We start from the raw sequence: 26,779 nt of genomic DNA, 5'->3' as shown, positions 1-26,779 counted from the left end.
TACAGTAGTGCACACGGTGTTTTCTTCTAGGAAAAATGGTGGCAGCAATGGAAGCGATACCGTTCGCCCAGTTCCATCTTCGCCCTGTGCAGCACGCCCTCTGGTCAGCCTGGGACAAGAATCCCTTCACGCTTGATCGGCGGTGCCGATTGTCCCCTCAAGTCAGGCAGTCACTCGGGTGGTGGATGACCAGTTCCTCTCTGACCCAGGGGAAACCCTTCCCCCCAGATCATTGGTTGGTGATGAAAACCGATGCCAGTTTCCTCGGCTGGGGAGCGGTGTTTCGCCACCACACGACCCAGGGGCGATGGTCTCCGCAGGAGGCCCGCCTCCCGATCAACTTATTGGAGATACGAGCAATTCGGCTGGCTGTGCGACAGTTTCATCACTTCTTAGCAGGCCGCCCCGTCCGAATTCAATCGGACAACGCCACGGCGGTGGCTTACATAAATCACCAAGGGGGCACCCGCAGCAGAGCAACCATGCGCGAGGTGGGGCATGTGCTTCAGTGGACCGAAGCAAACCACTTTGATTTCAGCAGTCCACATCCTGGGAGTGGAAAATTGGGCGGCAGACTTTCTCAGCCGGCAGGGTCTTGCGTCCGGAGAGTGGTCACTGCATTCTGAGGTCTTCCAGCAGATTTTTGAACTGTGGGGAACTCCGGATGTGGACCTGATGGCTTCCAGAGTGAACGCCAAGGTGCCCACATATGTCGCTCGGGCCGGGGACCCGCAGGCAATCGCTGTGGATGCATTGGTTCTGCCATGGAACCAATTCCACCTCCCATACCTATTTACCCCGCTGCCACTACTTCCAAGAGTCATCAGAAAGATCAAGACGGAAGGGGTTCGGGCGATTCTGACGGCCCCAGACTGGCCCCATTGAGTGTGGTATGCAGATCTAATGCAGCGGCTTGCCGACGTTCCTTGGCGTCTGCCAGAGCACCCAGATCTACTTTCTCAAGGGCTGATTTGCCACCCGAATTCAGGGGCCCTGTGTTTGACGGCATGGCCGTTGAATCTTGGATTCTAACCCAGGCAGGGTTTGGGAGCAAGATGGTCGCTACAATGATTTGCGCCAGGAAGCCTGCTTCAGCACGAATTTACCACCACACCTGGAAGGTGTTCTTTGCTTGGTGTCGAGGCTGGGGTGTCTCTCCACTGAGATTCTTGATCCTCAACATTTTGGCCTTTCTCCAGTCAGACCTAGACTCTGGGTTAGCCCCAAGCTCCCTCAGGAGACAAATATCGGCATTATCCGTTCTATTCCAGCGCAGAATTGCTACCAATTTGCAGGTGAAGACTTTCATCCAGGGAGTCTCCCATTTGGTACCTCCCTATAAGGCGCCTATGGACGCCTGGGACCTTAACCTGGTCCTAAGTGTTCTGCAGGAAGCTCTTTTTGAACCTCTTCAGGAGGTCTCTTTGAGGTACCTTTCCTGGAAAGTGGTGTTCCTAGTGGCCATTACGTCTATCAGGCGGGTTTCGGAGATGTCGGCCCTATCCTGCCGAGCTCCGTTCCTCACTTTCCATAAGGATAAGGTGGTGCTCAGACCAGCCCGCCCCTCCTTTTCTGACGAAAGTCGTGTCCTCATTTTATATTAATGAGGATGTTGTCTTGCCTTCATTTTGTCCAGCACCGGTGCACTGTGTGGAAAAGGCTCTTCACACGTTAGACCTGGTAAGAGCCATCCGGAGGTACGTTTCGAGGACGGCACCCTTTCGTCAGATGGACACGCTGTTCATGCTCCCCGAAGGGCGCAGGAAGGGACTCGCCTCAATATCGACCATAGCCAGATGGATTCGTTTGACTATTCAGGAGTCCTACCACATTAAAGGCACGCCGATTCCAGTAGGGATCAGAGCGTACTCTACTCGGGCAGTGGACGCCTCTTGGGCGCTTCGGCACCTGGCTTCGACGGAACAGATTTGCAAGGCAGCAACCTGGTCCAGCCTGCACACATTTGCCAAACATAATATCCATACTCGGGCCTCGGTGGATGCGAGCCTTGGTAGGATTCTCCAAGCAACGATGGCACACCTTTAAACGAGGTGCATGTAGCTTGGATCGGTGAGTCAATCTCCCACCCAGGGACTGCTTTAGGACGTCCCACAGTATCTGTGTCCCCCAATGAGGCGAAGGAGAAACATGTGTTTTTGTGATAAACTCACCGTAAAATCCTTTTCTCCGAGACGCTAATTGGGGGACACAGCACCCACCCTGTTAGCCAAGTTGGCTTCTGTTTTGTTTAATTAATACACATTTATTTGTGAAAGAAGGGTGGTCTTTTTCTGGACATGTTGTACCTGTATTAAGGCTGATTTTGTTGTCCTCCTACTGCTTTGGCACCAAACTGATTTCCGCCCGCAATGGGGGCGAGGGTGTATACGGCGGAGGAGGAGCTAACCTCTTTTTTTCACTTAGTGTCAGCCTCCAAGCTGCAGAAGCGTACACCCACAGGATCTGTGTCCCCCAATGAGCGTCTCGGAGAAAAGGATTTTACGGTGAGTTTGTCACAAAAATCCATGTTTTTTTTATTTTGATCACTGTGAGAGTTTATCACAGTGATCAAAATGAATGAATCTGCCGGCCGGCATATTCCGGCGGGCGCACTGCTCCCGCGCCCGCCATTTTCCCATGCAGGAAGGACGGTGGTACCGGTGAGGGGGGGCATCGGACTGCGGGGGGAGCGGAGGGAAAGGGGAACAGATCGTGACGGCAATGTCCGATCGCTGCCGTCAGCCGGTGGGGGGGGTCAGGGTAGTGTATCCAGCCATGTCCGATGCTACTGCAGCATTGGCCATGGATGGATTGTAATATTTCACCAAATTTCATTGGTGAAATATTACAATCGTACTGCGTATGCACCCGCCATGTTCCAAGATGGCGGCGCCCATGATCCGGGACGGCGGGGCACCAGAAGCCAGAGTGGGGACTCGGAGGCACCGTGGAGGGTGAGTGGGGGTGATCGGACTGCGGGGGGGAGCGGAGGGAAATGGAGGGGGAGCATATTGTGACAGCGGCGGCAATCGCTGCTATCAGTCCATGGCGGGGGCCGATCGCCCCCGCCAGCAGGTGGGGGGGCAGATCAGTGTCTCCAGCCATGTCCGACGCCACTGCAGCATCGGCCATGGCTGGATTGTAATATTTCATCAAATTTCATTGATGAAATATTACTATCGCTCTGATTGGCTGTTTCACTTTCAACAGTCAATCAGAGCGATCGTAGCCACGTGGGGGCTAAGCCACCCCCTTGTGGTAAAGCACAAAGGGTCCTGTGTGTGGGTCGGGTGACATTTCATTGATCCCGGTCACCCGACCCGCAGGGGGGCTATTTATACCATGACGCCTACGGGGGCGTCATGGGTCGTTTGGGCACTACTTTTCATGACGCCTACGTAGGCGTCATGGGTCGGGAAGGGGTTAAAGGGGTAATCATTCAAAGTTTGAAAATTGCTAATTTTTGTCAAATTTTGTCAAATTTCTGATATTTGTATAAATGCAGGGAATATTGACATAAATTTTCCATTATCATAAAGTGCAATGTGTCACGAAAAAAGTCTCAATGTATGGGATACATTGAAGCGTTCCAGAGTTATTACCCTATAAAGTGATACTAGTCAGATTTCAGAAAATTTGGCCTGGTCACTTAGGGGTTAAATGTAACCGAAAATATGTTAATAACCACCAAGTCTGATCAATCAAAATATCAATGTATTTAAACTGTACATTAAAAAGGAGGAATGGGGGGGGAATTAAAATTCCAGAATTGCATTTTTTGTATTCACCTATCTTCCTTTTCATAAATTACATATAATAATTTTTACTGCTTTTTTTTATGCTTTTAGGCTAGTTACAAAAAAATGGAAGTTCGGGCACAGGATGGACTGAAAATATCTCATCAGCATGTATCAACATTATTGAATCAGATACAGCAGAGCAAGTATGTGATTTAACAAGGGAGAGCAGTTTTAGTTCCACTGAAAAACAGTTCATGAAAGATCGGATTCATTGTGTGTGTACAGGATGGTCGAGAAGTAGATATACAGTTGAATTAATAGGATTCCATGAGTTTTTATGGGCACACAATACTTACTGGCTCATAGCAAAGAGGTTGGCCACTCTCTCTTGCTAGTGCAGCTTTCCTCACAGACTGACTAGACCAGGGGTGGGGAACCTCAGGCCCCAGGGCCATTTACGTCCCTCGATGACCTTTTATCAGGCCCCCGAGCAGATTCTCAGGGACCGCATTTTTGGGCAGGGAGCTGTATTTTGATTGCCACAATCTCATTAATTTCTTCTTGCTCTGTTAGCACACACACGCAGTGTTCACTACTTAACATTGAAGGGCATGCAATGAAAGATTACGTCATGAAACCAGTGCCAGAGTCAGGATGTACTTTGTGGGCGGAGTTTGTACGGCCCCCGAAGGATGGTATAAATATCCAAATGGCCCTTGGCAGAAAAAGGATTCCCCACCCCTGGACTAGACCATGGACAAATGAAAATTGGAAGCGTTTTTAGTCGTTGATGTAGATAGGAATTTGTGCCTCCCTGTGTCACATATCTGGTATGAAGAATGTTGCAGTCCTGATGAGACATTTTGGGCACTTACCTTTATTTAATGCTGTTTAGACTTGTAAGGTTACAAAACAATTTAATAAGAAGCAAATTAACTTTGTTGCATTCTGGTCTGTATTTTCAGCCATGTAACCTGCTCTGATAAGTTTAATAGATTCAACTGTATACCTACTTTTTGGTCACCCTGTACATGCTGGCCTCCATTTTTGTGTGCCAGATAATTCTGATTTATTCATCTCGGTAATATTGTTTTAGTTTTTTAAAATCTATTAGCATCCTTTGAATATGTATTATAAAAATATCAATATCTTCAGAAATTAATGGCTGTGTACCAACTTTGACTGTTATTAACATAGCAAAAATCACAGCTGCATACTGGATGCCAGGGTGGTGACACTAGTAGAAACCCACCCTATAGAAAACAACACCAACTCCAAGAGACATGAAAGCAAGAGGGGAATAAGGAGTAATAGGTGGAATCAAATAAAATAAAGTATAAATTTTATTAACTATCACATGAAAGTAAAAACTTTACAAAATACCAGGACAACACAGATGTGACAGGATCTCCCATGAAGCATGGGAATATGATCAAACATTTAAATATATGCTGAATAGTAAGAACATAAGAGACCATAAACCAGATGGTATACTTGAGCAAAGACAGTCCCAAGGTTTAAAAGAGCAGGCAGTAGCAAGTAGCACAATATTAAGTGATGCCAAGGGTCATAACTTACTATAAGTTAGTGTGATCCTGAGCCGGATGGCAGGACTCCGACGTGCGTTTCGCGGGTGCAGGACACCGCTTTATCAAGGGGGGATGCACTGTGCTGTTACAGATGGACCTTCAAATAGCCGCGGCAATCGGTCACATGGTCTCTATGGACCAATTACAATGACTTTCGGTGCATTTGCTACCAGCGCGTCCCGATATCTACAGAACAGATTGTCAAGTATCACAACGCAGGGAGGGGGATGGTCCCTGGGCGCACAGCAGAGACAAAGATGTATGACTGTGTGTGGGACGCGGTGGGCAGCAGCAAAGAAAAAAAAAAAGCCCCAATGTCCCCATACATTTTCATTTCAAAAAGAAACGGACCGGTTTGACATGGGCAGAATTAAAAGTACGCTTGACTTTGCCACCAAAGGTTATGCAACTATGACAGACCCTAAATGTTTTTTGTAGCCATGTGTGAGCGTCTTACACCTGCCTACCAGTTGTTTATTTCTTCTATTGCAATCTTCTCAAGCTTCTTCTCCAATCCTATCTGCACCCTCATAATGCAATTGCATTGGGTTGTTATAGTAAGCAAAGGGGCAAAAATGGCCTCCAGGTCTACAATATTCCAAATACAATTAGATCTGATCAAAGGTGCAGTCTAATAAGCCACCTCAGTCTAAGGCCAGGGTCAGAAGAGCTTATGAAAAATAATCTGCCTTTCATCTAGAAAACTGACGATTGTCATCCATATGCCAGCCATGTGTATGTTTGTTCCAAATGGGATCGTTTTGTTTTCTATTTGCACCAATAGACGTAAATGGGAAATTCTCCTCCGAGTATCAGAAAAGAGTAGTGCAAGGCGTGTTTTTTGTTTCCACACACACTCTGTGAGAAAATGGTTATCTGAATAGCCCTAATGACTTAAATTGGTCATTGTGCTGTCCACTCTTCATTCAGACAGCTTACCTTGTATTCTGCGCTCGTATGTACGAGCCCCTACATTGCACTATCTATCTATACATTGTGTAATGAATTCTCTATGCAGTCAAAGATCATATTCTCCTTCCCTTGTGGTGTTAATACATATTTAAAAACATTTTTTAGATTTTTACAAGTGTTTAAAAAAAAAAACAAGATTGTACCAATAAAAACTGCTGCATGTGATGACCTAACATAACTTTTTTCTTTTTGTTCAGACTTTTATGGACATGGAAATACCACATGTTTTTGATTTATTTTTGTTTTTTTATGCAGGCTGATTTCGAGCTGTCAGATTTTTTTTATATATTTTAAAACTTTGTATTTTACTTTTTCATTGTGTATTGCAATCTTCCTAAAAGGGTTGTCCCACGAACAAAATATTCCTTAATCAATAAAACTTGGATTAATAATAAGATCCACAAATGGATGTTTAAATTAAAAAAAAAAAAAAAGTTCCTGTCCTGACATAACCAGGGTGTACAGATAGGACAGCATGGGGATCACAGCTGATTCTTTTTGCGAGATGAAACATTCCACTGGCTGATTTTAATGAATGTTTTAGCTCAAAGAATGAATCATTTGCGATCCCCGGCTGTAATGTATGTATAGTTTTTTCCATCCTCTCCTGCCCAGGGGGTGTGGTATGATCAGACCATGTCCTTGTACGGTCAGACACAGAGATTACCCAGTAGGGGCACATTTATAAGATTATCTCAGCACAGGAACATTTTTTTTTTTTTAAACATCCGATTGTGGAACTTAACATTCTATTGATTAGGAATTAACTTGGTTCTTGAGAAAACCCCAATCAAGGTACGTTAAAATTGTGATCATCTGATCAATAACACCGTACAGCTGTGTATAGAAAAAAGAATCCTGGTCTCCTATGAATGCCAGCCATAGGTTGGTTTTCATAGCAATAAATACCTTCATGACAGCCACACAGGGGTCTACAACAGACCCTCGTTTGTCATGGCAACCTATCAGCGCCATGTGATTGCTGTTCTTCATTTACAGCTGTTAGAGGTAGGTGATGGATGAATAAAACAGCAATCATGTGCTGGAAAAATATTTTAAAAAATGCCATATTTCTTTTCCCTCTTACTTTTTTCAAAAATGGAATAGAAAGTTGTATGTACAGTTACATGGTACCAATGAAAACTACAGCTATTCATGTATAAAAAGCCCTCCTATAAATAAGTGATGAGAAAAATTTAACATGGGCTTCAGAAGATGGTGAGACAAAAAAATGTTTTTATTCTGTGCATATTTATTGTACAAAAGTGATACATAAATGAAATAAAAAAATATACTACTCAGAAGGGTCACCCATAGTTGTATTATATTAGCCAGCATATTTTTTATTAGAAACTGCTAAGTCCTAGATGAATCATGGCAGCATTGAATGAGGAGATGTATAAGGCAAAAAGGAATAATGTTAAGCTAACTAGAATTCTTTTCTGTGGAAGCCTCAAATTATACCATATCAGGACATGCATGTGTGCGGTTTTCCATTGCGGGATTAATTGTGTCTGTTGTACCCAATGTCTATCTCTGCCAGCACAGAGGGGTCTTATGCTGACATTACATAAACAGAGCAGCAGTTTCTTTTCTGCTCTGTTGACTAGGTGTGAGTGCAAACTGCAGGGAGCTGGCGGTCACTCAACGTGACGTTGGCAATCCCGTTCTATCAACAACGTAGCACCTCTTCTTCCAGGCTGCTCTGTTGACAGGGCGTGAGCTGCTGAATTGCGACAGGAGCGGTCACTAACAGCTCTTGTACTTGCAGGTTAGTTTTTAAACCCATGGTAAAAAAAAAGATAGCATTTTTTTCCTTAATTGTGGTTTAAAGGGGTTGACCCACAAACAAAGTTCATAGGTCTTGAAATAATAATTTCCACAATTGGATGTGTTTAAAATGTTTCTCTTTCCCCCATGACGGCACCATGGAGAGAGGGAATCCGCCCCACGGGGACAGGAAACCTACAGATAAAAAGGCGGTACTTCTCTCCCGCATCAGTTGGTTTCCTGTCCCCATAGGGAACCTACAGACTTGCCATTGTCGTGGGATGCCGGGGCCGACCAGTCTGGAGGACGACAGCGGGAGCCCCCTGTCCCAGCTGGGGCGGTTACCCGAGGCGCCACCGCTGGGGTCGGCGGGCCTCCAGGGTGTGCGGGGGGGGAGAGGCGGCAGAAGACGTTCCAGAAGACCGCCTCTCCCGAAAATAGCGTCCCCCTCAGAAGTGGGCCCGGAACCGACCGAGGCGGCCTGGGGCAGGTACCGGAGGCCAGCGGGCGCCGGGCGCACCAGTCTCAGCGCAAGGCATTTCTGGGATCCGGGGATGGCGGCAGGCGCATGTGCGGGACCGCCGCCTAGTCACGTGGGGCCAGGCGCAAGGTATCACTGGGAGGCCCGGGAGTGCGCATTGTGGGCCAGAGCGCCGCGGGGGCAGCCCTAGGCCTCTCTGGGTGCTGGCGCTGAGCACGCGGGAAAAAAAACGCCGGTCGCTCGGTTGACAGGTGCAGGAAGCACCACGCTGACTGGTTCCTGGAATCATGAGTTCGGCACAGGAAGTGCAGCAGCTGCAGGGCATGTCCTCTGACGCAGGACCCAAGCAGCAACAGCGGCAATCGCCGCTAAGGCACCGAAAGATGGATCCCACAGGCTCACAGCGACGCAGTAGCAGCAGCCGCTCGGAGTCCCGACGCAGCAAGGAATCCAGTGGGACGGGGGTACCAAAAACAAACCACCTGCAGATCCGGGAGCCCCTTCAGACTCTGTATCCTTCTTCGGTCCGGTGGGTGAGTGAGCTACATGAATGTAATTAGGGCCTGTCCTCCTCTTATAGGGGAAGCAGTGCACGCAAAAGGCCAACCACAAGGTTTGCCCACTCTGTAAAGAGGAGCTCCCCGCAGGGTGGGGGAAAAGGCTCTGCCAATCCTGCATAGAGCAAACTTATATGCAAGGAATCCTCAGACTTCGCTTCTGACCTTAGGAACCTAATTAAACATCAGGTAGAGAACACGCTCAAATCCCTCCAGGGAGAGAATAAAAAGCATAAGAAGCCTAAAAGCAGGGATCCCGAGTCCGATCACAGCAATCGGGAGAGCGATTCCTCTGCATCAGACATGAACAGCCCGTCATCCGAATCCTCGTCCTCTGTCGAGGAAGGTCGCAGCTGTTTCCCTATAGAGGAAACCGATAATTTAATAAAAGCAATCAGAACCACTATGGGACTAGTAGACACCAGGCCCAAAAGGACTATCCAGGATACTATGTTCAGTGGGTTAGAGCAGAAGAAAAGGAGATCATTCCCTATGAACGATAAAATTCAGGCGCTAATACAGAGGGAGTGGAAAAGACCAGAGAGAAAAGGCCTCCTAGCCCCCAAAAGAAAATACCCCTTTGAAGATCCAAGCTGTTCATTTTGGGATAAAGCACCAAAGGTGGATGTAGCCATCGCAAAAGCCTCAAAAAAAATTATCTCTGCCGTTTGAGGACATGGGTACACTGAAGGATCCCATGGACAAAAAAGCGGATACGTTCCTGAAGAGTTCCTGGGAGGCACCCGGAGGAGGGCTGAAACCCGCCATAGCCGCCACTTGCACAGCTAGAGCCCTTATGGTGTGGTTGGATCAGTTGGAGGACCAGCTAAAAAACAAATCCCAGAGAAGCGCAATCCTAGACTCCGTCCCATTGATGAGAGGAGCGGCGGCCTTTTTAGCGGACGCATCCACAGATTCAATCAGACTAACAGCCAGGGCAGCCTCATTCTCGAACGCAGCTAGAAGGGCCCTATGGCTCAAGTGCTGGACGGGAGACTTGCAAACAAAATCAAAACTTTGCTCCATGCCCTGTGAAGGTGAATTCCTTTTCGGACCTACACTAGACTATATACTTGACAAAGCGGGGGATAAAAAAGTCTTTCCCTAACCCATCCAATTTCCTCTTCAAGCGTTTTCGGAGCAGGAAATTTATCCAGAGGAAGCCGCCTAAGAATTCCCAGGACAAGTGGGAAGATAGAGGCAAAGGAAAGGGGTTCATGTTTGGAAAACCGGCAGACAAGAAGCCACCCCAATGAAGGTGTCTCCCAGGTAGGAGGAAGATTGAAATGTCTTCCCTGGTTGGGAAGAAGAGGGCCAAACAGTCAATGGATCTTAGACATCATAAAAACAGGCCTCAAATTAAAATTTAACACCTCACCCAAACCCTCTTTCGTATTGACCCCACAGAGGCAGTCTGCGGAAGAGCAAGCTGCAATTCAACAGGAGATTCAGACCCTGGTGGAGAAATCGTTACTGCAAGAGGTCCCTCACCAAGAAAAAAGAGAAGGCTTCTATTCCCCTATCTTCCTGAGGAAGAAGCCAGATGGGACATTCAGGACAATAATACACCTAAAAAAATTAAACACGTGCCTGGTAATCCACCCATTCAAAATGGAAACAATAAGGCTGGGTTCACACGTAGCGGAACTCTCGCAGAAATTACCGCGAGAATTCCGGAATTCCATTCCGCGGAAAAATCGCATTATAAATTTCCGCGATTTTCCCACGGAAAAACTAGCATTTTGCAAGCGTAATTAGCTTGCAGAATTGCTAGCGTTTTCCAAGCGATCTGGAGCATCGCTTGAAGAACTGATTGACAGGTTGGTCACACTTGTCAAGCATAGTGTTTGACGAGTGTGACCAACTTTTTACTATTGAGGCCGCCTATGCGGCCTCAATAGTAAAAGATAGAATGTAAAAAAATAATAATAAAAAAAAAATATATTGTTATTCTCACCTTCCGACATCCCGCGCAGCCTTCCCGCCTCTCTCCACGCTCCCGGTCCCAGTAATCCTTTGCGACAATTACCGCGATGATGTCTGTTCTCGCGGGATCGCGACGTCTCGCGAATGACCGCGAGACGTCGCGATCCCGCGAGAACAGACATCATCGCTCGCAAAGGCTTACTGGGACCGGGAGCGTGGAGAGAGGCGGGAAGGCTGCGCGGGATGTCGGAAGGTGAGAATAACAATATTTTTTTATTTTAAATTCTATTTTTTACAGGGATATCGTACCCAAAGCCCGGAGGACAGTCTCCTCTCCTCCGGACCATGGGTACCATCCGCAAAAGTTCTGCTTACATTTCGCATGGTGTGCATAGCCACATGCGGAAAGTAAGCAGAACAATGCATTCCTATGGGTGCGGGATCGCCGCGATTCCGCAAAATTAATGAGCATGCTGCGTTTTTTACTGCGAAGCGATTCCGCCGCGGTAAAAACCGCAGCATTAGCACAGCATTGCTGAATCCCATAGGAATGCATGGGATGCTTATTTTTCGCGGCAAAATCGCGCGGTTAAAACTGCCGCAGCAACGCGAAAACGCCACGTCTGAAGTCAGCCTAAGATCTGCAGTGAAAATGCTGTTTCCGTCCTGTTACATGACTGTACTCGATCTAAAGGACGCGTACTATCACGTCCCCATACACACGGACTACCGCCAATTTCTCAGGATAGCAGTAACTGTGGGGGGAGAGATAAAGCACTACCAGTTCAAAGCTCTCCCATTCGGCCTAGCCATCGCCCTGAGGGTATTCACAAAAATCATAGCAGAGGTTATGGCACATCTAAGAGAGCAGGACGTCCTAATAGTCCCATACTTGGACGATTTCCTAGTAATAGGCAACTCCCCATCACACTGCAGGGACCAGTTGAACAGGACCATGGATTCTCTGACCGACTAGGTTGGCTGCTAAACCTACCAAAATCCCAAACGGTCCTGAGCCAAGTACAAGAGTATTTGGGCATAACCATAGATTCCCTCAGGCAGGAATGTTGACTCCCGGAAGGGAACATGCTACACATAAAGCAAATACAACAGCTGCAATAACTCACACAGTATAACAACACTGAGGAAGGCCATGTCCCTACTCGGGTCAATGACTGCCTGTATACCAGCCGTGCAGTGGGCTCAAGCCCATACAAGGGATCTACAGTGGGAAACACTAGCGGCAGAATTTTCCCTTCACGGAGTTTTAGAAGGGCAGTTAGACATATCACCTGAAACAGCTCATTCACTACAGTGGTGGACGGAATCAGCCAACCTATCCAGGGGGGTCCCTTGGGTAATACCGGTATCTCGAGTCCTCACTACAGACGCAAGCCCCAGGGGGTGGGGGGCTCACTTGGACAATCAGGTAACTCAAGGGGTCTGGACAGAGGACGAAAAGGCAGCCTCCTCGAATATGAAGGAGCTGTTAGCGGTAAAACTCGCCCTCCTGCACTTTGTGGAATCCCTCAGATCCCACCACGTAAGGGTGTTTTCGGACAACAGCACGGTAGTGGCTTACTTAAACCATCGGGGGGCACAAGATCCCGCGCCCTAATGACAGTGACAAGATCAATCCCTCCAGTTTGCAGAGGGAAACCTGGGCTCGCTGACGGCACTCCACATAAAAGGGACAGACAACATCACGGCAGACTTTCTAAGTGGCACACAGCTGAGACAGGGCGAGTGGAAGTTGAACCAGGGCATTTTCAACCAGATCACGAAACTATGGGGGAAACCCGATTATAGATCTATTCGCCAACAGGACGAATCGGAAGGTGAAAACCTTCTGTTCCATAGACCCCTCCAGGAATCCAGTAGCCCTGGATGCCCTCATGATCTCCTGGCACTTCCCTCTTGCTTAGGCGTTTCCACCAATAGCCCTAATTCCATCAGTTCTGAGGAAGATTCGGGAGGACAAAGCAAGGGTAATATTAATAGCCCCCTTCTTGCCAAGAAGGACGTGGTTTTCGTGGTTGAGGAGAATGTCCATCTCCGACCCTTGGGTCCTCCCGGATATCCCGAACCTACTCTCTCAGGGCCCGGTACTACACCCTCAGGTGGAGAACCTACATATGACGGCCTGGAATTTGAAAGGGCTCTGTTAATCAACAGAGGCCTCTCCCAAAATTTGTTATCCACTCTACTACGAAGCAGAAAACCGATAACCACTAAACAGTACGGGAGGGTCTGGAGGAAGTTCCTTTCAGTATCAAGGGCCAGTCCAAAGGGGAAGGTACCCATACCAAAGATCTTAGAGTTCCTGCAAAAGGGCGTAGAGCAAGGTCTAGCTACCAGCACATTAAAGGTTCAAATGGGGGCCCTGGGGGCCCTATACAACTGTGACTTGGCAGGGAATCGTTGGGTGTCCAGATTCATTAAGGTAGCCGGTAGATCCAGGCCCGTGTCTTCCCTAAACACCCCTCCCTGGGATCTAAACTTGGTACTCTCAGCCCTGACCAGCCCACCCTTTGAGCCTTTGCAAGAAGCACCGCTAATATTAATATCTCTCAAGACCTCCCTCTTGATAGCCGTCACATCGGCCCATAGAATTAGTGACATCCAGGCTCTGTCAGCCTTCCCTCCATTTACACAGATCCTGGATGACAGGGTGGTACTTAGAACAGACCCAGCCTATCTGCCGAAGGTAGCGTCCCGATTCTACAGAACTCAAGAAATCTCCCTCCCCTCCTTTTGCCCCAATCTCAAAAACAAGGGAGAAGAGACCCTACACACATTAGATGTCAGGAGATGCCTAATTGAATACCTAGCGTCCACCAGGGAGTGTAGAAAGGATAGGTCTCTCTTTGTCTGCTTCCAAGGGCCAAAGAAAGGGCGAAAGGCATCAAAGAGCACGCTGGCGAGGTGGATAAGGGACGCCATCACCTTGTCGTACTCGTCATATGGTGCGGACATTCCAGGCAGAATAACGGCCCTTTCCACAAGAGCTGTGTCAACTTCCTGGGCACAGAGAGCAGGCGTCTCCATTGAACTGATATGTAGAGCCGCCGCTTGGTCCTCTCTTTTGACTTTCTTTAACCACTATCGGCTGGACCTAGCCACCTCCTCAGATCTAACCTTTGGTAGAAGGGTGCTGGAGGCAGTGGTCCCCCCCTAATAAATAGTCTCTGCAATTCTCTCCGTGGTGCCATCATGGGGGAAAGAGAAAATCGTAGTTACTTAGGCCTGTTTCACACTTCCGTTTTTTCAAATCCGTCAAAATCCGTCGTTTTCCGTAAAAAAACGGATCCGCCATTTTTTGCAGGATCCGTTTTTTTTGTCCCATAGACTTCCATTACGGTTACCGCGGATCCGTCAAAAAAACGGATCCGTTTTTTTAAAAACGGATCCGTTGGCATCCGTTTCCGTCAAAAAAACGGAAACGGATCCGTTTGGCGGACACAAAAACGGAAGTGTGAAACAGGCCTTACCGTTAACGGTATTTCTCTGAGCCCATGATGGCACCCGTATATTCCCTCCCTAGACGCATGGGGTGCGCACTTATTGTAAATACAGTTTAATCGAAAAGTCACGTGGTGTCTCCTCTACGCAGTTTGATTATAGAAATTTATTTTTCTTAAAGTTGTTGTGTTAGTATTAGGCTGAAGTTCCGTTAATGCTCTGTAAAACAACTGATGCGGGAGAGAGGTACCTCCTTTTTATCTGTAGGTTTCCTGTCCCCGTGGGGCGGATCCCCTCTCTCCGTGGTGCCGTCATGGGCTCAGAGAAATACCGTTAACGGTAAGTAACTACGATTTTCTGTGTTGAGAGAGCCTTATAAATGTGCCCCTGCTTTGTACTGTGTAATGGCTGTGTCTTACCGTAGGGACATGGTCTGATCATAACACAGCCCCTGGTCAAGGGAGGAAGGAAGAAGAGTATACAGACATTTAAAGCTGATTTTTTTTTTTTTTGTGAGGGAATACATTTTACTGCCTGTTTCTAAATAATGTTTTACTTCAAAGAATCAGCTGCAATCCCCGGCTGTAATGTCTGTATAATTTTTTTTTTTTTCTTTTTTATTCACCCCTCCACCCGCCCAGGAGATGTGGTATGATCAGACTATGTCCGTGTTCAGTGAGACACAGCCATTACACAGTATACAGCAGTGGCACATATTTATAAGATTATCTTAGGTTCACTTTAAATATAATGATCCCATCCTATCAGCAGGATTTAGTGACGAAAAAAAAATCAGAAATTTAAAAGAAAAAAAAAATTGGTTTTGCAACACCGTTATCCGAAACCCTTAACGGGAACCTGTCAGCAGGATTGTACACTGTAACCTACAGACAGTGTCAGGTCGGCGCCGTTATACTGACTAAAATGATAACTTGGTTGATGAAATCTTTCTTGTGGTTGTTTAATCTTTATTTACAGTTTTTAGTTAATATGCTTGTGCTCTGTTGCGGCCTGTGAGGGGTCTTAATGTGGCGCTCTGAATAGCAATTTGTAAAGCAGACTGCTGACAGGTCACTGATCCCTCACTGACCTGCCCCCTAGTTTACATAATGAATATCTGTACATACCAAATGAAAAAACACCTGCAGGCAGGCGCCGGTCATGGCACCTGCGCTGCAGCATAATTGCATGTTTAATGTGTTAATAACTGTGAAGATACCTATAACATGACACACAACATCAATAATCCAATTCAAATTTTATTATTAAATTTCACAAATAGCCACAAAATTTAAAAAGAAAAAAACAACCAGGCAAAATACAAACAAAACAAAAAAATCCCTCATTAAAGCACAAGGCGAAACGCGCGTTGGGCACACGCAGTGAGCACCTGGGTCAATTTTAAAATGGCGCCTGCGCAGTAGCAGCTTTGGAAAAAAAAAAAACTTCTGCCGGCAGGCGCTGGCTGTGGCACCTGCGCTGCAGCATAATCGCATGTTTACTATGTTAATTATGTTAATAATAACTGTGCTTGAGGTTACCCTGATAGTGTGTGTATATATATATATATATATATATATATATATATATATATAAAAATTAGCTGAAGAGCCCAGCGCTGCCCGGGCATAGTAACTAACTGTGGTTAGTTATGGCAAGTTATAATTATCCTCCATCCCATAGTCCCGTGCCCATATACCTATCATACATATCCACGATCCTATAGGCCCGTGCCCATATACCTGTCATACATATCCTCCATCCCATAGGCCCGTGCCCGTATACCCGTCATACATATCCTCCATCCCATAGGCCCGTGCCCGTATACCCGTCATACATATCCTCCATCCCATAGTCCAGTGCCCATATACCCATCACACATCCTCCATCCCATAGTCAACCATTATGACATCATAATGAGCGGGGGGGGCTTGCAACCTATGATGACATCACTATCGCCATGGCAACCATTATGACATCATAATGAGGGGCGGGGCTTGATACACACACTTTCCCCATTATGTAGATAGGGGCAAAATTGGTGAATTGGAACGCGCGGGGTTAAAATTCTGCCTCACAACATAGATTAGGACACTCTCGGGGCCCAGACGTGACACTGCCAAATTTTGTGGCTGTAGCTGCGACGGTGCGGATGCCAATCCCTAACACACACACACACACACACACACACACACACACACACACACACACACACTCTTGAGCTTTATATATTAGATATATATATTCATTATGTAAACTATGGGGCAGGTCAGTGAGGAATCAGTGACCTGTCAGCAGTCTGCATTATGAATATCTAAGCAGAGAACAACATGAAGATCCACCCCGAAGCACAAGCATATCATTAACTCAAAACTGAAAATAAAGATTAAACAACCTGAAGATGGATTTCATCAACAAGGGTGTCATTTTAATCAGCATAACGGCATCAACCTGACACTGTAGGTTACTGAGCAGAATCCTGCTGATAGGTTCCCTTGAAACACATCCAATTGTGGAAATTATTATTATTCCAAGATCTATAGATTAAAATGAACTTTAAAATTAACTTTGTGTGGGAAAACCCCTTTAAGTCTTTCCAATTTGATCTTTCAGGCAATGAGCTATTACTTATAGACATAATCTATTATGGTAAGGTGGTGCCATAAAAGATAGGAAGTGAGGAGGACAAAAAAGTGTGATTTAAAAAATATAATTTTTATTAATTACCGTAACAATTTAAAATGATTGGTATAAAATGACAGGGCAAAAAAAGGGACCTCCAATATGAAGGGGAGTGTGACCAGCAAGTACATAAATTATTAGATAAATAGTATAAAATAAATACGACTAGGTAACTAAATAAAGTGCACAGTATATTTAAACCCCTAAAAATAGGCTAAATAAATGTGGTCACAGTAATAGCAGATTAAACCACTTATTATACTGATAAGTGACAAAAACACTAATAGACCATCCTATAAATGCAGCCTTAAAAGAAGAGGGGACAAGAAGAGGCACCGTCCCAGAAGGTGTAATAAGAACATTTCTTTAGTTGACATATTAGAATATAAGGGAGTTTTACCTTTATAGTGCTGAAGGACTGGACACAGGTGCTGGAATAGAACGGCGCACAGAACTGTAGATGCCGGTGACCCCCCCACCCAACGAGCGCTGTTTCTCAAGTTGCAACTTGCTGTATATTTTGAAAATTTGCTTGGTCAGTGAATTGACCATTTTGGAGAACCTGACATTACCATATTCATTAGCTTTCTACTCTACTTCATGAATTTGTATAGAGGGGGTAGAGTTTTACTTCTATAAATGCCTTTCACACTGTCTATTTTGTTTAGTGTTGGCAGTCTTAAACTATGTTGTGTTTTTGCTTTTTAAATGTTTAGTTTACGAAAATTGGACAATTTTCACACAATGGTAGCACATCACGTCTCTTGTCTTCAGGCTCAAACTAAGGCTTTAAAAAAGCTGGAAAAGGAATCCATGGTAAGCACTAACTTTACACAAATCTATTTAGTCCGTAAAGTAGAGGTGAGCAAATCGATTTGCATGACTTTAATCCAGCAGTGGCATCAGCATTCCGTGGCCACAAGTTGGAAGACCTGCAAACCAGCTCCTACCTGCTTAAACTTCCAAAGTCTCTCATTAGCAGGCTTGGTGTGATATTGTGTGCATTATGCCACAACAATGGCGACCCAAGCCTATATATCTGAAGTGACGTTGAGGCTTTGAGTACATAGCAGGTAGCCACAGAATAATGACTTGTTGGACCAAGCTCCTGCTAATTTATTCTCTAATCTGACTATAAAGATATTAGAGAGCACTACGAATGTTAATAAGTGCATGGACATCTTTTTTTTAAAGTTGCTCTTAAATGGGAATGTATTAAAAAAGAGCTTTAACGGGATTTTCCAAGAATTTGATAGCTATGGAGACTGTGACCATTCAAATTGCTGTCCTATTCATGTGTCAGAACGGCTGCATGCTGAAGAAACAGGGTTTGAGATGTATTTTAACTGTTGGGTATGTGTGCTTATGATGGCAGCTCCTCACAACTGAGTAGCAATGCTGTGGACTAGACAGAATAAATCTAGTTTCTGACTGAGCATGTTTACCCTTTCTACTGAGCACTGAAATTGGAGAAGTCCTTATCATCCCCATTGTGCCCAGTAAGTGAAAAGATTTATTTCGTCTCATGTCCACAGCGCTGCTCTTCAGCTGATAGAGATATAACAGCAGCTTCTCTGACAATTGAGATGCATTACGAGCTCCGTTTCTTCAGTGTGCAATGGTCGTGATCAGTGCTGTGAAGTATGTCCATTTTAGTGTAGTCAGTATAAAATGGATCGACTCTAAAAATACATAATAAATTGGGTTTAGTAGTTCAATGCAGGATGTGCTGAATATTTTTTCATAAGAATATGGTAAAGTCATGAAATGGCCTAATAATGTCTGTTCTGTTCCTGATCTGAGGATCTCTGCTTTTAGTTAGGGTGAATCTGTGCTGCACTTTATTTACATGATGATAATAATCTTTATTTTTATATAGCGCTAACATATTCTGCAGCGCTTTACAGTTTGCACACATTATCATCGCTGTCCCCGATGGGGCTCACAATCTAAATTCCCTATCAGTATGTCTTTTTGGAATGTCGGAGGAAACCCACGCAAACACGGGGAGAACATATAAACTCCTTGCAGATGTTGTCCTTGGTGGGATTCGAACCCAGGACTCCAGTGCTGCTAACCACTGAGCCACCGTGCTGCATGATCAGTAGTGACCAGTGCTGTGGGGTTGGAAATTGAGGAGTCAGGGGTTTGACATATCGACTCCACAGCCCTGGTCCTGATGCATAATAACTAGGACAGCTGCAGTTTGATGTCACGGGCACCATATTTATCACGTTGTTGGAGAAGTCCTTTAAAAAGTAATAATTTATTTTTACTTTGTAAATTAATAGTACACTTGAAAACAAACTTTAGTTATATATCTTTTCAGATAAATCTGTGTTTTTTTTTTTGTTTTTTTTCTCCTCGGTTGATCTTTCAGGCTCAAGTCAAGGGTAAATGCTGTGAAATCCGCAAGTGAAAACAGATTTTACCATTACTGAAATAGATAACTGTTGCTACTCATAACGTTCTATGAAGAGTGGAGAGGAAGGAGGAGCTAGAGGCAGGCACACATTCTGCTGCAAGTTCTCCTAAACAATAGTTATTACTGTCATTTCAGGAGAACTTACTGCAGAATGTCTGTATCTGTCTCCAGTTCCTCTCCCTCCCTCTCCATAGAATCATATTTGTAGCAATTGTGATCTATTGTTGAGGTAGGGCTAAATTAACCCTTCACGGTTGATCCAGTGATTTCCAAATTAATTCACAGGGCGTTGCTAGCAACTGGGAATGACCACACGGAGACGGGGGTCTCTGTACGGGAGGATCGAGGCAGATCACTAAGCCCCTTTATTTTAGTCACATCTTTTATAATCTTTTGCTTAATTATGCAAGGTTCTCAAGTACCAATAGCATCATTTCACTTTATAAGCCAATAATATTGCAAGAAAACCAGAAACTACATGTATGTCCGTATCCAAATAGAAAGTAGTATAATGGCATATTCTTCAGAGTTTTACACCCCCGCCTCTTTTATCTTTGTACCTGATGAGAACAGTCTGGTTTCATGACAGCCCATGCCAATTATAAAAATTTATCTTACAGCAACAAAAACGGAGAAACGAAACCTCCAAAGAATGGAGAAGTGAAACTCAAGCTCTGATTTTAGTATTAACCCTTCACATTCCCCCCTAGATACATTTTTTTAACACATATGCAGCATCAGAGGTGCTATCCCAAGCTAACAGCTTGAGGGGTACTGGTCTTCACATGACTGATGCCGTGTTACCAGTCATGGCTGTCGCGGCGCACCCGTCCCCCCCTGTATACTGCAGTTCACGAATAACAATTTTTGATGAAGGTGGTGGGGATCTTTTGTAGGTAGGCATGTGCTTGGCTTCAACATCTTCATCAAGTAGCCTTTTGAGATCGGTGCAGAGAAGAGCAGGGGCAACGATACCTTTGGTATCATCATTAGCTGTCTTAGTGCAGAATTTCCTAATACATACAGAAATACACCAAAGAACAAGTTTTAGTATCACATATACAACAAGGATACAGGCAGCAATGTGTAACAAGCTCTGTAAGATCCCAGCTATCCAGCCCCCAATTCCCTTAAACCAATTGGCTGGATTGAGAAAGGAGAAGGTGTCTGACCACCAACTGTCCTTAGTACGATCATTGTCTTTATCGTATTAATCTGAGTCATTGAATATCTTCTAACTTTAACTTTTAACTTCTACCAATAATAATATGAAAAATGCGGAAAACCAAAACATTATGTCCCTTCATTTGCTATTGGCTTGTTGGGTGATGAGGAGAACTTGATAGAGACCGTCATACAAGGGTTCTAGTCCGTGCTTCCTGACATGCCTCTTCACGACTACCAAATTACCAGGCTTCAGGTTATGACAAGTGCCGGTTTCTGCTGAAAAGAGAAAACTAGAACATAGGTGTTAGCAAGATTTTTACTAAGCAGAATAACATATTGAACAACACGGTCAGTCTCTTCTGATAACTGCTGATGCTGGAAATTTGCAACTGGGGGCCTAGTACCAAACAATATCTCATATGGAGACAGGCCATGTTTTGCAATAGGAGTAGTATGATTGTGGTATAACACAATGGGTGGGAGCTCTGGCCATGGAGCCGTAGTCTCCATGGCCAGGGTCTCCTGCATCATTTTGGTCAATTGTCCCCCTCAGTGTGCCGTTCAGCCTCTCAACTTTCCCACTGGATTGTGGGTGGTACGGAGTATGGAGGGCTACAGTGGATCCAAGCATTGTCAGAACTTCTTGGTACACTTGAGAAGAAAAGGCCGGGCCTTGATCACTTTCAACAACTTCTGGAACCCCATATCTGCATATAACTTCCATCACCAGTTTCTTCGCTGTGGTCTTTGCAGTCATGTTGGTAACAGGGAATGCTTCCGGCCAACTGGAGAACCGGGGCCCAGTAGAATTTTTGCACCAGTGCGAGGGCCTGATTCTTTCCTCGATGTGTAGGCCCATATGGCAATAGCAGGGTACATCCGCTTAGGGAGACACACAAGTCGCTCCTTTTTCCAGAGACTATTATCCATACGTGCCCCATCAGTCTTCCATTGCTTCACCTCTTCCTTTGGAGACATTCTCTGCGTTGTCATTAAGGGGTCTTGCAGGGTCCGACAGAAAACTTCAGTCTGTTGTAGATCCTCAGGTTCTTGTAGGGTCAGTGCTTCTTGTAACTGTTTACGCTGAGAGCGTGTGGTCACCATAGTTGATATGGTTGGTTCAACGGGTAAGAGAGCGGCGGCTTTTGCGTGCATAACCGCAAATATGTTGCCAACAGTCTGTGGACTGTTCCTAGGACCGTGCGCCTTAACTTTGATAATGGCCACCTGAGTAGGTAATTTGATCGAGTCCATGAGGGTTTTAACAGCTTCAGCATTTTTCACTGGGGTTCCGGCAGTAGTAATAAACCCTCAATTGGCCCATAGAGCCCCAAAATCGTGAGCAATACCAAATGCATACCGTGAGTCCGTGTATATATTAGCCTGCCTGTTCTTGGCCAAAGTACATGCAGTAGACAGAGCCTGGAGTTCTGCTTCTTGTGCTGACTGTGAAGGCGGGAGCGCAGCTGCGTGCACTACAGTGTCCTCTGTGGTAACAGCATATCCCGAGTGGAATCTACCAAACTCGTCAGCATATCTTGAACCATCCGTGTATAACACAAGATCGGGATTTGGGAGTGGATTCTCACTGACATTTGGTGGACTAGCTGTTTCTTCTATCAGAAATTGGGAACAATCATGTTGGAGGTAATCCTCATCACTGTCATCTTTCCTTATAGTTCATTATACCGTCTTTCAAGGCGTTGTAAAAGGGTTACATTATGCGGGATGCATCCGGTATCCACTGACAAAAATAAGTGCATAGTCCAAGAAAACGCTGGAGTTCAGTTTCATCTTTTGGGAAAGGAAGTGAGCTGACAGCTATTATTCTTCTGCGAGGTGTCTGGCACCCTGAAGGAGACAATGACCCAAGAATATCACTTGACCAAGGCAGAACTGAAGTCTCGAGGCCGAAACCTGACAGTTCAGTGCTGCCAGATGCTTTAAAGAGACTAACAATGGCAACAATGGCAAAAAACACCTGCTCATATTTTTTGCAAACTGGTTGGGACTGTTTTGGGCCCCTTGTGACATAACTGTCCATATTAACTGTCGTCCCTGCTAAGTGAGTGCAAATAGAAACTGGCAGTCTGGGTGTAACGGAATGCTAAAGAAAGCATTGGTAAGATAAATAACTGTAAACCAAGCAGCATCCTGGGGTATTTGGGACAAAAGAGTATGTGGATTAGACACCAGGTTTGAGAAACACTTACTGGTTCTACTGGCATTTTCCCTATATCATTTGACCCTTTTGAACAGAGTTTAGATAGTATCTCTGAGAGGTATGGAGTGAGTCATTGATCCTCAGGCAATATTGGGGGTGGATCTGAGCCTATCAGGGCCATCATAACTGTGGGAAGGGCATGCAAAATACAGATTTATCTTCACTGTCTTCATAACGTAAGAGCCATCTGACCATCATCTTGGAATTGTATTCTGGAGCGGAACTGTGATAATAAATCTACCCCTAGTAAATTTACTGGACATATGAGTGAGATTACAAACTGAGCAGTAACGAGAATTAGCAGGGAGGGGCTGAGGAGCAGGGTTCCCACTAGCTGAAGTCGAGGAAGGGGGAGCGAGAGTTTGCTGTGTGGGCTGAAGGGCACACTGTGTGCTCGCAGCTGCGGTGGGGGCTAGAGGCTGCTGTTTGCTCTTTTTTTTTTTTTCCCCTCTCTCTCTCCTGAACAGAGCAGGTTAAAGTCTGAAAACTTTTTTTTTTTTTTTTTTCCCTCTGGAGCTGGTAAATGGAAGGGGTGGCTACTCATAACCACTAGCAATAACGGGGACTAAGGCTAGTGGTGGATGATAATAGGTGCCGTTAGCAGAGGTGGGGGCTGCAACTCTCGGTCTTCTTGTGCCACAATTATAACAGACCTCTCTCCACTGAGGATTAGTAACTACACATACAGCACAGATCCACCCGGCAGGATCATAGGGTGGGGGCATACTGAGTTTCGGTAGTCCAGGATACATTGGTGCCTTAGGGTTAAGGGATTTCCTGGGGAGGGACCTTATCATCTAGCAGGGAAACTTCTTGTTTCAAATCATCACTTTTAACTATCCGACTGCCTGACACTTTGTCTGGATCTTAGTTCCTCCTTTAATCAATCACATTCTCATACCACAGTCACTTTCTTGAACCACAAATCATCCCATCCCTGTCATAATAGACAATTCTTCCTTCTTCAACATAACAGTAACAGAAACAATCAGAATTCACTTGCTGTTCAATGTCCACATAACCTTCATTATACAATTCATGTGCCAAGCCACAGAATACCTCAGCGCCTTCAAGTAATCCATCATCAGTCAATCTCCCTTTATTTTTTTTTATTTTTTTTTTTTAACTCCTTCATCCCATAGCGTAGGCTACAACCTACCGCCCTTAGGAAATCCCAGAATCGAAAATATTTTTCCTGCATTCCTGACAGATTTCTTTCCTCGTCTTTGAATCATAAGACTAACAGTATCTGATCCTTCACACAATTCCAAACTTTTCTTTTTCTTCCACAGAAACATAATTCTCTCCTTTAGAGCTAAATATCCTGACAAATTGTGCACAATACTGGAGCAGCCGTCTCCGTTTGTTCCACAGGGTCATCCCCCTTTGGGAAGCCCAAAATTCGCGGTACTCAGTGAAAGGAGGAGGGCGTCTCAGACTATCCCTCCGGACACCTCTGGTTATATATATCTTTCTATATATACCTGAGTTACGTATCCTACCCAGTCTTCGATCACATGACCACGCCTGATAACTAACAATGACCAGGTATTCAGGATATTTTGACTATAAAGAGAGTCACAATCACCGGTCAATCCGGGGTGTCCATCCCTTATGAGGTACGGTTCGAGCACTCGGCCCCCAACGGGACTACACCTCTATATGATTCCACCCATGAATCACCCCACCACGGGGTCAAACCTCAGATCCTCTTTGCAGCAACAAGCACAGGAAAACCACACCAACGGTCAGTCCGAACAGTATAACTGCCAACTTACCGTGGTTGCCGTGGGGGGTGATCAGTCCCAATTTTCCAGCACCTGTGTCCGCTCCGAGGGTCCTTTGTCTTGTTGTCCTCCGGGGGCAGAGGCGTCCCTGTCCGGGGGCCCCACGTTGGGCGCCAAGCTGTTGAGGTAGGGCTAAATTAACACTTCACGGTTGATCCAGTGATTTCCTAATTAATTCACAGGGCGTTGCTAGCAACTGGGAATAACCACACGGAGATGGGGGTCTCTGTACGGGAGGATCGAGGCAGATCACTAAGCCCCTTTATTTTAGTCACATCTTTTATAATCTTTTGCTTAATTATGCAAGGTTCTCAAGTACCAATAGCATCATTTCACTTTATAAGCCAATAATATTGCAAGAAAACCGGAAACTACATATATGTCCGTATCCAAATAGAAAGTAGTATAATGGCATATTCTTCAGAGTTTTACACCCCCGCCTCCTTTATCTTTGTACCTGATGAGAACAGTCTGGTTTCATGACAGCCCATGCCAATTATAAAAATTTATCTTACAGCAACAAAAACGGAGAAACGAAACCTCCAAAGAATGGAGAAGTGAAACTCAAGCTCTGATTTTAGTATTAACCCTTCACACTATTACCCATGTAATGAGTGAAACATCAGTTCAGGAGGGAAAAAAAGCAGTTTTTCTCTGAGATATTTAACAGTTTCATATTTTCATATGTAATATTGGTTTATGAAATAAATATTTAAAATGAGTGTTATTCTTTAAGCCTTTTAAGAAATTTGTGTATAATTCTTATTATAAAGTTGTATAATTTCGTTTGTGTAAACCTTTTTTGTATTAAACAGGATTTCTGGGAAGCGCAGACAAAGAAAATTAATGAATTCTGCATCAATCAACGTCTAAGGTGTGAACTATTGCATTGTCTCCAATTCTTAGTACACAGCTAAAATCCTTCCTGACATGGCCAATTTCCGTGTTTTTTTTGCTTTTTCCTCCCCATTTTCCAAGAGCAATAACATATATTTTTCTGTCTGCTTAGATGTCTGAGGCTCGTTTTCTGCGGAACGAGTTGTACTTTGACACTATGCAGTTTACCACAAAGAATTTTCTTTCCCATTTTCCAGTACACTAAGGCTATGTGCACATGCTGCGGTTTTTGCTGTGGATCCGCTGCGATTTTGGCCGCTGCGGATCTGCAGCAGTTCTGCAGACAGTGTACAGTAGCATGTTATCCTATGGGATTTACAATCTGCTGTGCACATGCTGCGGATTTTTAACTGCGGAAAACCTGCGGTTTTGAATCCGCAGAAAGAAATGACATGTCACTTCTTTTCTACGGATTCTGCTGCGGTTTACCATCTCCTCCATTGTAGACATGATAAACCGCAGGCCAATCCGCAGGTAAAACCGCAGGTCATTTTACCTGCGGTTCCGCAGATACAAATCCGCAGACCAATCCGAAGCGTGTGCACATAGCTTAAGTGCGGTGATATTGTTTTTTAGGAATTGTTTTTATGACTATCATTGTGTGGTAAACATAACCTGGCAATATGATTATCCTCATTAATATGATTAACTCCTTCCCGACCCTTCGTGATCCACTTGTGGTTAATAAATGAGAGGCCGCTGTCAATCTCTGACATGAAGATTTAACACGTGCTGGCCGGAAGCCTGTCACGTGATTGCGGGGCGCTGATGGGTTGTCTGCAGAAAACCCCCATGCTTGTCATTTGTCCATTTTCTATGAACTCCAGCTACGGCCGTGATCTTGATTTACTTTGCACATAGCATGGTTTCAGCTTTTGTCCAATTCAAAATAAAACCATTAAAAAAAATACACGTTTGGTTGGTATCACTGCATTCAGAAATGTCCGATCTAATCAAAATATAAAGTGAGTGAATTTGATCATTAAAAGACGTAACAAAAAAGAAATCGAAACACCAGAATTAGATTTCATTGGCCACCGCAACATTGAACGATAATGCAATAACAGGCAATCAAAATATCATATCTACCCCAAAATGGT

The 26,779-nt window shown here is 45.0% G+C and overlaps 1 protein-coding gene across 6 annotated transcripts in view; it reads left to right on the top strand.

Annotated features, from left to right (window-relative positions):
- The window catches only part of SYCP2L (synaptonemal complex protein 2 like), a 320,192-nt gene that overhangs the window by 278,379 nt on the left and 15,034 nt on the right, over positions 1–26,779 (top strand). For 5 of the 6 annotated variants that reach the window (XM_073566695.1, XM_073566676.1, XM_073566684.1 and 2 more), the window contains 3 exons: positions 3,849–3,943; positions 17,896–17,995; positions 25,598–25,656. In XM_073566695.1, the coding sequence (XP_073422796.1) occupies positions 3,849–3,943; positions 17,896–17,995; positions 25,598–25,656 (254 nt within the window). The remainder of the gene's footprint in view (positions 1–3,848; positions 3,944–17,895; positions 17,996–25,597; positions 25,657–26,779) is intronic. The other variant, XR_012230581.1, reaches the window with a different exon arrangement.

Source organism: Dendrobates tinctorius, unplaced genomic scaffold (genome assembly GCF_039654945.1).
Source record: "Dendrobates tinctorius isolate UK_male_01 unplaced genomic scaffold, ASM3965494v1 ptg000004l, whole genome shotgun sequence".
Lineage (NCBI taxonomy): Eukaryota > Metazoa > Chordata > Amphibia > Anura > Dendrobatidae > Dendrobates > Dendrobates tinctorius.
This window is presented reverse-complemented; position numbering and strand designations above follow the sequence as displayed.